The 13,427-nt window shown below is 36.7% G+C and overlaps 1 protein-coding gene across 4 annotated transcripts in view; it reads right to left on the bottom strand.

The window, feature by feature from the left end:
* Nucleotides 1-13,427, bottom strand: part of LOC136883507 (fatty acid synthase) — an 830,097-nt gene that overhangs the window by 86,597 nt on the left and 730,073 nt on the right. For all 4 annotated transcript variants that reach the window (XM_068229677.1, XM_068229680.1, XM_068229678.1 and 1 more), the window contains 2 exons: nucleotides 2,420-2,744; nucleotides 1,082-1,234 (listed from right to left, as the gene is read on the bottom strand). In XM_068229677.1, the coding sequence (XP_068085778.1) occupies nucleotides 1,082-1,234; nucleotides 2,420-2,744 (478 nt within the window). The remainder of the gene's footprint in view (nucleotides 1-1,081; nucleotides 1,235-2,419; nucleotides 2,745-13,427) is intronic.

Here is a 13,427-nt window from a genome sequence, read left to right as displayed (position 1 = left end):
AATTTTTCACTATTATACATTCCCACTATAGCAGACTTCTACTGTATTAAAATATCTTTCAGGGAAGGGGAAAACATCTGTTAATTACTCATATCAGCAATGAGAAAGGTTTTGTGAAAAGAGAATTACTATGTTTAGAACTCAACTCCACGAAAGACGTATTACGAGAAAATGAATGCAGACATATTCTAAGAATGCTCTGTTTTGTTAACATTATTTCTTTTCTCAAAACTAATATACTTTATCATTTGGTCAGAATTGAGAAATTGCCAAACCAATAGTGGAGAGAGGGGAATATAATTAAGTGTCTGGATGGGAAGGAAATTCCTTACGAGCCAAACAGCATCAAGTTGGAACTTCTTTAATGCCATCCTACTTTGTGTTAAGGACGTGTGTGACACATATTGGGTAGATTATATTGAATTGCAATCTGAAAGGCAAGTTTTCCGGTTATTTTCATACCATTATTTTTTGAATCCCAGTCAAAGTCTGTGGAGCGACATAAGGGGCAATGTGGTCTCTAACAACTAAACTTTCACCTTGTGGAAGTAGGAAAACTGTTGCTTGGAAGGGATCAAACTAGCAACTCCTCAATGTTGAGGAATGTGTGTAAAACACGTTATCCAGATGGAAGGAAAAACTAATGTGGGGCATAGACTGGCTAGCCATTAAAGGGATCATAATAAATGTAAACGAAGCAGACAGTGATTACATCGCTACGGAGGGGATTGAATAACCTATCTTTCTTCAGCAAACTAAACTGGCTAGTACATTAACCTTCAGAATTATACTGAATATCATCTTGATTCATTCTGGCAATTATTTAAATGTTATGTTCTTTTTGTAACATGTTAGTTACAGGTTATCTATCGATCTTGCAGTTTCCTGATTGTGTTTTTATGTGCATAGTACTGCAAAACACACATGGCCAGAGTTGTATATACCACCATACAGTCACGGAAAAAATTGCGAAACTTAGCAGATAGTTCGTAACATTGTTTATGACCAGGCTGAGCAATTTGGTGGCACTGGTTGAGGTATGTTCATTAGAACAACAGAAATTTTACTTCACAATGCTTACCCAGGATGCCCAGAATACGCTGAGAGAGGTTTCCTGAAGAACTCCCTGCACGTTTTTCTGCCACAACCATACTAGCTACTACTGGTAGCGGTTGTTGTAAGAAGTGATCAAGTGCCTTGAGACAAGATGCAACACTTTGCTGAAGAGTACCACCTGGAACACAATATACAGTACATAGGAAATAAAAGATTGCCTTCAGAATACAGAGTAATTGGCGGGAAGAGAGACTCTTCCAAAATTTGGTAAATGCTAAGAAGGCCTGAATACTGCCAAGCTGTGTACCTTGCAAGAAGAGATTATGAGGACCCAAGGCAAGTATGCAAGAATTTGACACTTCCTGTGGTTACAAAAGTAACTTGAAAATCATTCATCATCAACCACCACCAATAACTGTTCTCATCTTTAGGCAGGAATTGTCTCTTCACTCACTAAACACATATAAACATATTTCATTACAAAATAAATACATACATTCTCTTGATGGATGAGGATAAATAAAGTTTATCTTGAACAGACACACACAGTAACCGCCAGGCATTTTGTGAAGGGAAAATGCAAAGTTTCCAGAAATCAAGAACAGGATATGTGAACATGTGATTAAAAAAAGGTACTTTGGATGTATGGTCATGAACGAAATTTGTCTGTTGACAAGGTACAAGCAATAGCAGGAGACTTAAAAATTATGGGTTGTAATGCCAGCCATGGATGCCTCTCTCATGTTTCTGAATGAAATAGCTTGAGTATCTGTAGGAAAACTAGTATTGCACTGCATCTTCAGCCAATTTTGAAGAAAATGTACTGATTTTCCACACAATATATCATGGGTTTGTGCCAGAAAAATTCACATTTACTCTTGCAAAATGGTAATATAGCCAGATGCCAGTATGTTTAAAAATGCCGCTGGACAGTACTAATGAAGAATACCATGCAATGAGTTGCTTCAAAATTTTATAACTTGTCGTACTGTAGTATATACAGTTTTCAATACAATTACTGAACAAAGCCATAGAAATACACAATTTTATTTTAAAATTTCCCTTCTTAAAATTAGGAAGCAGGGATTATTTGATGGTGGGGATTATTCAAGTATTTATGGTATTCTCCTATGTAACCTCCTGTTCACCTTCAGAAGTCTGTCAAATATGAAGTGAGTTGTATCCATTTTAGTCCATGTTAGTGTCTGAATACATATTTGGAGAGTATTACCAATACCATGAATTCTGTAAGACATTTATTATGAAATTAAAATTTAAGTTTGTGAACTTGTACAATGACAGACTCAGCCTTCTCACCCATTGAAGGTGCATTAGATATTGAACTAAATCTTTAAGCACTCACCTATAACCAGCTCACGATTCTCTTCCTGCATGTCCGCCACAAGACCAACTTCACCAATAGCACCCCACTGAATAGCAAGACCTGGTAAGCCATCTCGTACTCGAGCTTCACATATCCTCTCCATAACAGAATTGGACATGCCGTAGTTGGTTTGTCCCACATTACCTCGGCCACAGGATACACTGGAGAACACAACAAACTTCTCCAGGTGAGGGCACATCTGACGTGATGCCACATCCAGATGATGAGTGGCGATGGATTTAGGTTTGGCTGATTCCGTGAATTTATCTGCTGATTGGTTTTCAAATAATGCATCTTGAAGAAGCTAAAAAATTTAAAAAATATATTCAATGTAATAAACAATAACCACCTATTATCCTCTGCTTAATTTGGTGAACATTTTCATCTATAGTTCGAGTTTACTAGTTCCCTCTGTGGATCAGTGGTAGAGTGCTGGCCTCCAGGTTGCAGGTTCAAACCTGGCAAAAGAAATAGGATTTTCAAAAGGCAGAAAGAAGTCTGATTGGCACTCCATGTCGTATGACATTGGCATGTAAAATATTTCTGGTGACATGTTTAGTATTTACGTGGTCAAGTTAATTAAAGCTCATCTATAGAGTATACAACAGAGATCTGTTTTTCTGCCATCCAGTAGAGTAAAACAAAATGTCAAAACTGATATGCAGGCAACCTAAATGTTAGCACGCAGTAGCTGAGGTGGTATTGTTGTTGTGCACTTCCTCATATGAAAACTGAGCAGACTTCTACGGAAGAATCAGTGTCAAACTTTACATAACTGGTTTTGTGCAATGATGATATAAAACAAAGAGGCTTTGATATACATTTGTCCAATACACATTCAATAAAAGGTGGAGAGCTTCAAGTACCTAGGCAGCTTAAAACAAGAAAATGTAAGAAATGATAAGGAAATAAGTGAGTGGAGGAAACAAGCAGGAACATTTCTCAAAATGTTACAAGTTTGGTGAGGTGGAAAGATATCCTCCAAAACAAAAGAGTGTGATACACCAGATGTACCATACGGGATGTAACAAGACTCAACAGCAAACATTTAGGAATGGATTCCTCACATACAGAGAAGATAAAAAGGTTATAACAACATGGGTCCGGAAACGTATACTTACAGATTTATTCAAACTTTGTGACACAATTGAATGTTAGTAATAATTTACATATCCTCTTTACTGCAAAAAAAATTGAGACACCGGTTACAATTGTTACATAAGTAATCATGTTGTGAATGAATCTGATGCGAGTCTGAAAATACCTTTGCTCTTACACATGATATCCAATCATCTTTCAGCTTAGACATTTCCGATAACACGTCTGGTATCTGTGATTAGTGATTGTGGATTGCTGTCTGCTTACATAAGTAAGTGAAGTTAAGTTAAGTACCTGTATGTGATTTGGTGCACGGTGTCTGTTTTTGTGGTTAACAGTAATTGTAATTGTGGTTTGCAGGCCACTCTAAAGTGATCATGTACACGAACGCAGAGCTTGCTATGGAAGCCACGTCACTTGTATCAGGAAAGATACCCAAGGTGCAGACTGCCAGACCGAAAGACATTTTAAAGAATCCATCGGCGCCTCTGTGAACACGGGAGTTTCGCACGTCCACCAGGAACCGGGGGACGGATTAAGCAGTACAACCGTTGAGGAGGAGAAAGCTGTACTCAATGCTACGGATGAAAGTCCTGGAATCAGCACTAGGAGGTTAGGCTTGCAGAGGAAGAGGCCGCATATGATGATCTGGAGACTGCTACGGAAAACCTGTTGTATCTGTATCATAAGGAGTGTGTACAACCCTTGTCTCCAGCAGATTATCCTGCAAGAGTAACGTTCTGCCGGTGGTTACTATAACATTGCGGCATGATGCCTAACTTCACAGCTTCAGTGCTGTTCACAGATGAAGCAACATTCACAACAGACGAGATACAGAATTTCCACAACAACACATGTACTGTAGAGTAATACAAATCCTCATGTAATCCTCCAATCTTCTCATCAACAGAGGTTCGCCATTAACATCTGGGCAGGCAGTGTTAACGATTCTTTGTTGGGACCCTACGTTCTTTCGAATAGGCTTACTGGACAGAACTATACAAATTTCTTGTGTACTGCATTGCCTGATTACTCGGAAAACATGCCTCTTGCATCCCATCAACAAATGTTTTTCATGCATAATGGTGCTCTCACACATTTCAGTCTGCCTACCCGCAGGTACCTGAATATCCATTTTTCTGAACAATGGGTAGGTAGAGGAGGACTGATTGCATGGCCACCACGCTCTCCTGACTTGAAGCCTTGGACTTTTACCTGTGGGGACACATTGTCTCTCGTGTATGCGATTCCCGTTCCTGATGAAGCAACTTTACGTGAACGCATTATGACAACCTGTCAGGCAGTATGCACTACACCAGGCGTTATTGATCATGTCCGTAACTCCATGCGACGACGAGCGGAGGCTTGTATTTAAGCTGAAGGTCGACACTTTGAACACTGCCTCTAATACATGCTCAAAGTTCTTTTTGATTTTATTACTCTGTATAACAGTTTCTGATTTCCTCGACTATCTTGCTTAATTTTGTTCGTAAACTCTCCCCAGCATTTCTCCTCTTCTTCCTTGATACTCCTCTTTACTTGTAGTTTCAATCTTTTTTATTCCACATGTAACCATTCTATCTTATTCTCATCCCTCTGACACGTTGTTTGCTTTTCCTTATCCATTTCTCTCTTTACCTTGTTCCTTTCTTTTATTTTTATTATTATTTTGAAATCAAGGCATTACAGAGAGAAGATTGATCGATAGTATATGACGAAAAGGGTCTTCAGAAGGTGATGGCAAAATATTTTGTAAAACTTTATAATGGGGATGACTGCTTGGATGAAGAAGGAGATAAGAAAATGGAAATAATAGATGGAGAAAAAGAAGAGAACCTGATAACATGGCTGGAACTTGAAAGAGAAGTGAAAGCAATGACCAAAGGTAAAGCAAGTGGAAAAGACGAATTCAGTGCTGATATGATTAAGGCAGCAGGGAGCAGTGGACTACAGTGGCTATACCGAGAGCCCAATGCCATATGGAAGGATGAAAGGATACCTGAAGACTGGCAACAAGGAAGCATTGTACCATTGTTCAAAAAAAAAAAAGGAAATAGGAAGAAATGTGAAAATTATAGAAGTATAACCCTATTATCAATTGGGCTAAAAATAATGGATAAAGTCATAGACAAAAGACTGAGGCACATAATAGAAACACAGTTAGAGGAAGAACAATATGGCTTTAGACCAAATAGATCAACAACAGACTTAATATTTGCAGTGTGAACTATAATGGAAAAACATCTGGATGGGAACAAGGAAATCATCTTCATATTTTTGGATTTGGAGAAAGCTTATGATACAGTTAAGAGAAAACATGTATGGGAATGCCGACGGAAAATGAATGTAACAAAATAATTACAGTAGAAGTCTGCTATAGCGAGTATGGTATATAATGAGAACTCCGTTATAACGACAGTTTTTGTCCATCCCTTCCAAATTCCTATATTAAACTGTGTATTATCCTTCAGTTACAGCCAAAATCCTGTCACTGATGCATCCGTTATTACGAGCAATAAAGTGCACACAAATTTTTCTGTTACCGATATTTATGCACTCAATCATTATACTGCATGTGATTGATCATCTTCGGTATCGTTTTCTCACTATGTCCACTAGCGAGCTCTCTCGTCGACATTCGAAGGCAATGTCTGAGTCGACCTGTCGACTGCTGTTCCAAAGATATAAACTTCATTAATGTTTCCGTATTGAACTGAGATCAATGATAAGATATCTATTAGGTTCAACCTTTTCAATACTAATTATGTGTTGATGTTACAAATACTTTTTATTCAAATTGGGGACCGGTTTCGACATATATAATGTCATCATCAGCCATAAAATGAATCACAAATATATAAGCAAAGACATAATAATCAAAACTATTGTGGATACATATTGAAATATGTTCATTAAAAATCTGATGATGACATTATATATGTCGAAACTGGTCCCCAAGTTGAATAAAAGGTATTTGTAACATCAGCACGTAATTAGTATTGAAAAGGTTGAACCTAATAGGTATCTTATTGTCGACTGCTGTTCTGTAAAGATTAATTAAAATGAAAGAGGAGAACATGTTTTTGTAATAAATGCGTAAATAATGTGTCCGATAACAATTGTTAATTCGTTAAAGATAAAGGCTGAGTAAACGATCTCTTAATTTTAATGCTAAATATTGCAATTAAGTAAGAATGAGATGCACCTCAAGATATGGCAGAGTGCGTCATTGATTACAGGCGTTAGCTTATATTTTCTCGCGTCAGCTAAATTATTATTTATAGCGAGAAGGTTATAATTTCTCTACTGGTGCTTGAAGTATGTTTTCATCATACGTACTGTAAAGTACAGTTACAGTAAGTTAGGATAGGTGATGCTGTTTGAATAAGAAAACTGAAGCGTTTGCCACAAAATGCGATTGATCATCTTCGGTACAGTATAGTTTTCTCGCTATGTGCATAGGTAAGCTCTCTCGTCAACATTCGAAGGCGATGTTGGAGTCGACTAGCAATACTCATCGACTGCTATCCTCTAAAGAAAATTCGAAATGAAAGAGGATAACACGTTTTCATAATAAATCTGTAAATAACGTGGCTGATAGCAGCTGTTAACTCATTAAGAATAAAGGCTGAAGTAAACAATCTCTTAATTTAAATGTTAGATACTGAGATTAAGTAAGAATGTGATGCACCTCAAGATATGGCAGAGTACATCACTGATTTCAGAGGATAGTTGATATTTTCTTGCATCTAGTTAAATTTCGGAAAGGCTATTCTCATGCAAATTTTTAGCGAGGAGGTTATCATTTCTCTACATGCGTTTGAAATATGTTTTCATGATACATACACGGTTAGGTTAGGTGACGCTGTTTGAAGATGTAAGGATGATTCGTTAAGTTAGTATTTCCTTAAACCACTTCCTCCTTAAGATGTTAGCAGAGCTATACAGATCATTGTCTATGTAGTTCTGTATTATGCTGCACTCAACTGTGTATCTTTCCCCCCCTCCCCTCGCTTCCTATTACTAATGGAAAGGCTGGTTGGGCTTGACCTGTGTTGGGGTAGCCATCTTGTCACTTTTACTCCTGTCTTTGTAGCAGACGTGCCATGTAGGCTGTTATATTTTTCCACGGTTTACCCTGCTTCTCATCCCTTTTGGATGGGAAACTTTGTAAGTTTAGTTTCTTTTATTTACTTCTACTTTTGGTTGTATTTGATAATGTAAATTTGCGCTTGTGCTATTATATCTCCGATCTGGATTCTCCTTCTGACCTGGCATTTTCATTAGTACTGGGAACTGATTTAATCATTAGTTCATTACTGACCCCTTTCCTAAAACCCATTTTCTTCTGGTTCCTGATTTTAATTTTTCTCATGGTCAGCAATGTTAATTCAGACCTTCCATTATGGCGTATCAAACTTGATTTTTAATGTAGAAATTCTGTGTCCGTTGAATTTTTTTCAACGTCTGCTTTTATTATAATGTACCTAATTCTACCTAATGTGTCAGATAAGGTGTGTAATATCATCTTAATCTGGACGTTAAGACTGTTTTCTTAAATTCTATTTTAAACCTTGGCAATAACTTAAATATGCCTAACTGTTCTGCAGGTTAACATTTTATCATAATTTACCCTGTGATGGTAAATTGTTGATTAATTGTTTTAAAAGGAGCTGAGAAAAATGAAAACCAATCCATTCAAAGATGTTTTGTCACACCTTGACTGTCTGACATTAAATTTTAATTTGGTCGTCGTCTTGGTGACTTTTATTGTCCCATATTTTGTTTTTGAGAGATGACTATTGAGTTGTATTAAAATTAGATTGGGAAAACATTGGGAATTGGTTGACTTAAGCTTGTCTTGCGAATTTGGTGGTGATTATTACTGATATTACCTTAATTTCACCACGTTATCTGATTATTTATTGTGTGATCTGGTTTTATTCCCCTATGATTTAATTCGTGAATTATGGAATTAAGCAGTTACTTCTGCTTGACTTGAAATGCTCTTAAAGAGTTGATGATGATATTTACTGATTTACCTTATTTCACTTCACTGGATGTGTGTTGTCATTCATGATCTATTCCCCTGCAATTTAATTCCTAAATTGTTGAATTAAGCAGTTATTTCTGCTTGACTTGAAATGATCTTAAAGAGTTGATGATGATATTTACTGATTTACCTTATTTCACCACTTCACTGGATTTGTGGCGTAATTCATGATCTATTCCCCTGCGATTTAATTCCTAAATTATTGAATTTAGCAGTTACTTCTGCTTGACTTGGAGTGCTCTTAAGATGTTTGTGGATTTTACCTTACTTCACCACTTCACTAGATTTGTGGTGTTATCCTTTAATTATGCTCCTGGGATTTAATTAGAAAGGTTTTGAATTCTGGAGCAATTTCTCTGTTACTTGACCTTGGAGTACCTAGCTCCACTTACTGTTCAGAGCATTTCTGCTACTTCCTAGGTGGGGTATTTTATCTAAGGTTGCCCTCATGTTTTATCCTATTGATTTTGTTCTTCATGTTAACTGTTTTGGTGTTGACCCTGTTCTGCACCTTGTATTGGGGAGTTACCATATGAATTATTATTAACACCATACTAAGGATTGGATTCGTTTCTCTCCATTTATGCTCACAAATTTATTTTAATGATTAACTACTTGCTCCATCTTTCTTGGACTGTTAATTTCAAATCAACCCTTGATTAATTCTCTGATTTATTAACTTGGTGTAATGTTCATATTACGTTGTTATTAAATTCAACTATTTCTAAAAATCTAAGGCTTATCCTTTCATGATAAAGGTCGTGCACTAATATCTAAGGTTTACTATGATAATTTTTATAAATAAGATCATGATTGCAATGATCCACTATAAAGGCACCTTCCACATTTACACCTTTGAGGTAAGTTGTCTTGCCTTCTATTTGTATTAACTTATTCCATTTACTGCTTCTGTGTGGTGACTCTCTGAGATTATTTATTGTTTGATTTTTCTGAGGGTGTCAGCATGATCGCAGAGTGTGTGTTATCTGGGGCTTGAATGATCTCTGTGCACTGCGTTCTTTACTTCTACTTGAGTTGTGATTGTCCCCCAGTTGGTCGTTGTGCCATTATATTTAATTATACTTAATTGGTGCCACACGTTACAGCGTTACTGTGTCTATGCTAATTTGTTTCCAACCTACGCACGTCACAGTGAGTTTATGTTGATTTATTTTAACTACTCACGTCACAAAGAAGAAAACTGAAATGTTTGCCACAGAAGCCTCTGGAGTAATACCGTATTTCTCTAAATCCAAGACTTCTTTTTTCTCAGAAGCTCATATGAAAAATCAAGGGTTGTTTTGCATTCGCGGCCTGACAGTGATGAATACCACTGGCAACTACCACAGTAACCACACTTTCTCATTTCACCCCCGCGCGCATACAAGACTTGTTGACAAAAAACTACTGCCTCTTTATCATATATATCGCTAGACACGGCAACCGGTTGTACAGTGCCTATGTGTAACGTCACTGAATCTCGGGAAATAGTGAAGAGAGAATGACAATTATCCTCTACAAAAATGTTTCTCAAATCTGTAGAATGGCATCAATACATGCAAGGCCACGGTTACTCAGTAGCAGAGTTATAATGTGTCTACTGTACCTGACGCTTAGTAAAATTAAGTTTTATAGCAGCAGAAATATTTTCTTGATGGATCGTCGTATTGTACAGATATGTGGAACAGGTATTGCCGACAAATTTTCAACGGGTTCTTGTCGATGTTATTATGCCAATTTTAAGTTCGTGGCTAATAAACATCCAGAATGTATAACAATAATTATGCAGCTGCAAGAAAATACGGCATAGGCCTAACTAAAGCCAATATTCGGCGTTATCGTGAAGACAAAGATAGTTTTAAAATGCGTACTGTACAAAAAATGCATTCAGTGGCCCGCAACAAAGATGCTTTAAAGAAGTCGAAGATGAGATTATGAGGTATGTGCACAAAAAAATGCAAGGGAAGAATTGCGATACCACGGTGCAATAAACTTGTTCGTTGACCTTCAAAGTCTACGATTAGGCCTATACATCGCTAGCTGCTGAAGTTGGTCAAACCCAGCAAGCGAGACATGCGAGTAGCAGCAGCCAATTATATCTGATGCTGAGTGAAAGTAACAGTTTTATAGTAAGCAGAACTATTTTCATGATGGATCGTCGTATTGTAGAGACGCGTGAAATAGGTATTGCCGGCAAATTTTCAACGGGTTCTCTTCGATATTATGATGCCAATTTTAAGTTAATGGTTATCAAATCCGCTGAAATTAAGAATAATTGTACCGCCAAAAAAAAAAATTACTAAAGCAATGTTCCGCATCTACAAATAGTCTAAAAATGCGTACTGTATAAGAAAGGCATTCATATGATTTAACAAAGCATTTTTAAGCCTGATTTAAATCTTTTGAAGGAAAAAGTGGGGGTCGTCTTGGATTCGGAGAAATACAGTAATATAATTTTTCAGAATGAAATTAAACATACACTTTCATGTAGTATTGGATTTTGAAAAATAAACAAGTAAGCCGTAGTGTGGATATTATCCACAAAAACGCAAGTTTTGAACAAACTGATTGCCATTTCATGCTGATTTTAATGAGTATGGGGGTTTTCCCAACTTTTACAAAAAATCGGATATAATGACAATCTGTTATAGCGAGTAAACTTTTCGCTGTTGTGAATTCTCACTATAAAGGACTTCTACTGTAATTAACTCTGAAATACAAAGGAAGGAAGAGCACTGTCGCCATTATTGTTTTTTATCTTGATGGATGAAATCATAAAACGTGTAAAACAGAGTATCAGAGTGATGAAGTGAATGCTTTGGTATTTGCAGATGATGTGGTGATTTGGGGAAAGGGAGAAAAGGAAGTACAAAGGAGACTGGACATTTGGAATGAAAATCTGAAGTAGTTTGGAATGGTAATAAGTTTAAAAAAAAAAAAAAAAAAAAAAAAAAAACTGTAGTCATACACTGTGGAAAAGAGAAAAAGAGAAGCTAAGTGAATGTAGACAGACAACGGTTAGAGAACGTACAACAGTTCACATATCTGGGTAGCATTATTAATGGAAGTAATGAAATCAACCCTGAAATGAATAACAGACTAAGTAAAGGTTAAAATTTTATCATAAAGTCAGAGTGCTTTTATGGGATGACAAATTATCCAAGAGAACAAAATTAACATTATATAAACAGTATTTAATACCAATTGTTACATACAAACTAGAAATGCTGGTAACTAATAAGAGACAAGATAGCAAGATCTAAGCAGTAAAAATGAAATTTTTAAGAACATCAGTTAAAAAGACAAGAAGAGATAGAATCCAATATATTAAAATCAGAAAAGAGCTAAATATACAGTAGAACCATTAGTACAGAACATACAGAAAGCAAGATCGAGATGGTTCGGATATGTAAAAAGAATGGGACAGGAACAGGTAGCAAGAAGGGAATTAGAAAGAGAAGTTAAGGGAAAAAGACCAGTTGGAAGACCGAGAAGAAGGTGGATGGATCAGATTTGGAAGGACATTAGAGAAGCTGGATTGGATGTGGTGAAAGTAATGGAGTAGGAAAAGTGGAAGGACAGAAAGGCGTGGAGGAGGCTTGTTAACTACACTCGGGCGACTGGAGTGGGACATTGATGATGATGACATGCTCAAAGTGTTTCAGCCACCGTTACAGACGTACGGTGTAAATGTACAAAAGTTTGAATAAATCTATAAGTATACATTTCCAGACCCATGTTGTTATAATTTTTTTTTCTTCTCTCTATGTAAGGAATCCATTCCTAAATTTTTGCCGTCAAGTTTTGGTACACCCTGTATATGATCCAATATTGACATCTGGTTCAGAATCTTTGGCAATGAGGGGAGGAGAAGTTGAGTGCACATTTTGTTTTGCTACAAAAATAAACAACATGTAGTCAGCTATGCAAATGCAACAGAAATGCTACAAAAGCTCGAAACTGGTAATGTTGGATTTTGAACACAAAATTATCATATACTCTACATTTGCTAGGAGTTTGTTTATTATTTGTCATTTGGAGTGATAATGTTGTAGCTGTGAATATGTTTTGAATTCAATGACAATATATGGGGCAGCAAAAATGAAATGAATACACCTCCTATCACCCTATTTTACTAAATCAGAGTTTTTCCCTGCAGTGCTTATTTTTTCAGATCCTCAAAACACCCTCAAGTATGTGTTAAAATTTAGGTGATTTTGGTTAACATTTTGAGAAATGTTTCTAGAATATGAAGTTCTCAGCTATACTTTTAAGTTATAAACTCTCTTTCAGTCAATGTAAGGAGAGCATTTCATTAACCTTACTCAGGCGAAAACCCATATATGGATTACCTGTCCATATCCTCGTGGGCAGAATCCCGTATATGGGCTTGCACAATACTTTGAAATGTTACCAGCTCACTGAGCTCAAATAGTCTCATGAATAGTCAACAGATGACATAAGCTGCACTTCCAAACATTTTAAAACTGGAAGGTGGAGTTACGATTATATTAGGCACATATTTGTGCGAGTTATCAGCTGAGTTTGTTGACCATGTGCGATTGCAGAATACTGTGGTTCACATTTTCCATTTTCCCCCTGCATTTTTGGCAAATCAGTTAAAAGAAAACTATTCACAAGTGATGAAATAGTTAATGGAAGTGTCAGCGAAGTGTCACAATTGTCATTTAGTGACAGTAACGGTCAATCTTCCGAGATTTCTGCCATCAGCAGCAGTGAATGCAAGGGTGGCACAAGTGATCGTACAGATACAGTGCAAGTACACCCAACGCTGCCTGGACTGAGGTGAGTAATTTTGATCTGGCCCATCAACTT

This window comes from Anabrus simplex, chromosome 11 (genome assembly GCF_040414725.1).
Source record: "Anabrus simplex isolate iqAnaSimp1 chromosome 11, ASM4041472v1, whole genome shotgun sequence".
NCBI lineage: Eukaryota > Metazoa > Arthropoda > Insecta > Orthoptera > Tettigoniidae > Anabrus > Anabrus simplex.
The sequence above is the reverse complement of the archived record's forward strand: the minus strand, read 5'-3'. Positions and strand labels throughout refer to the sequence as shown.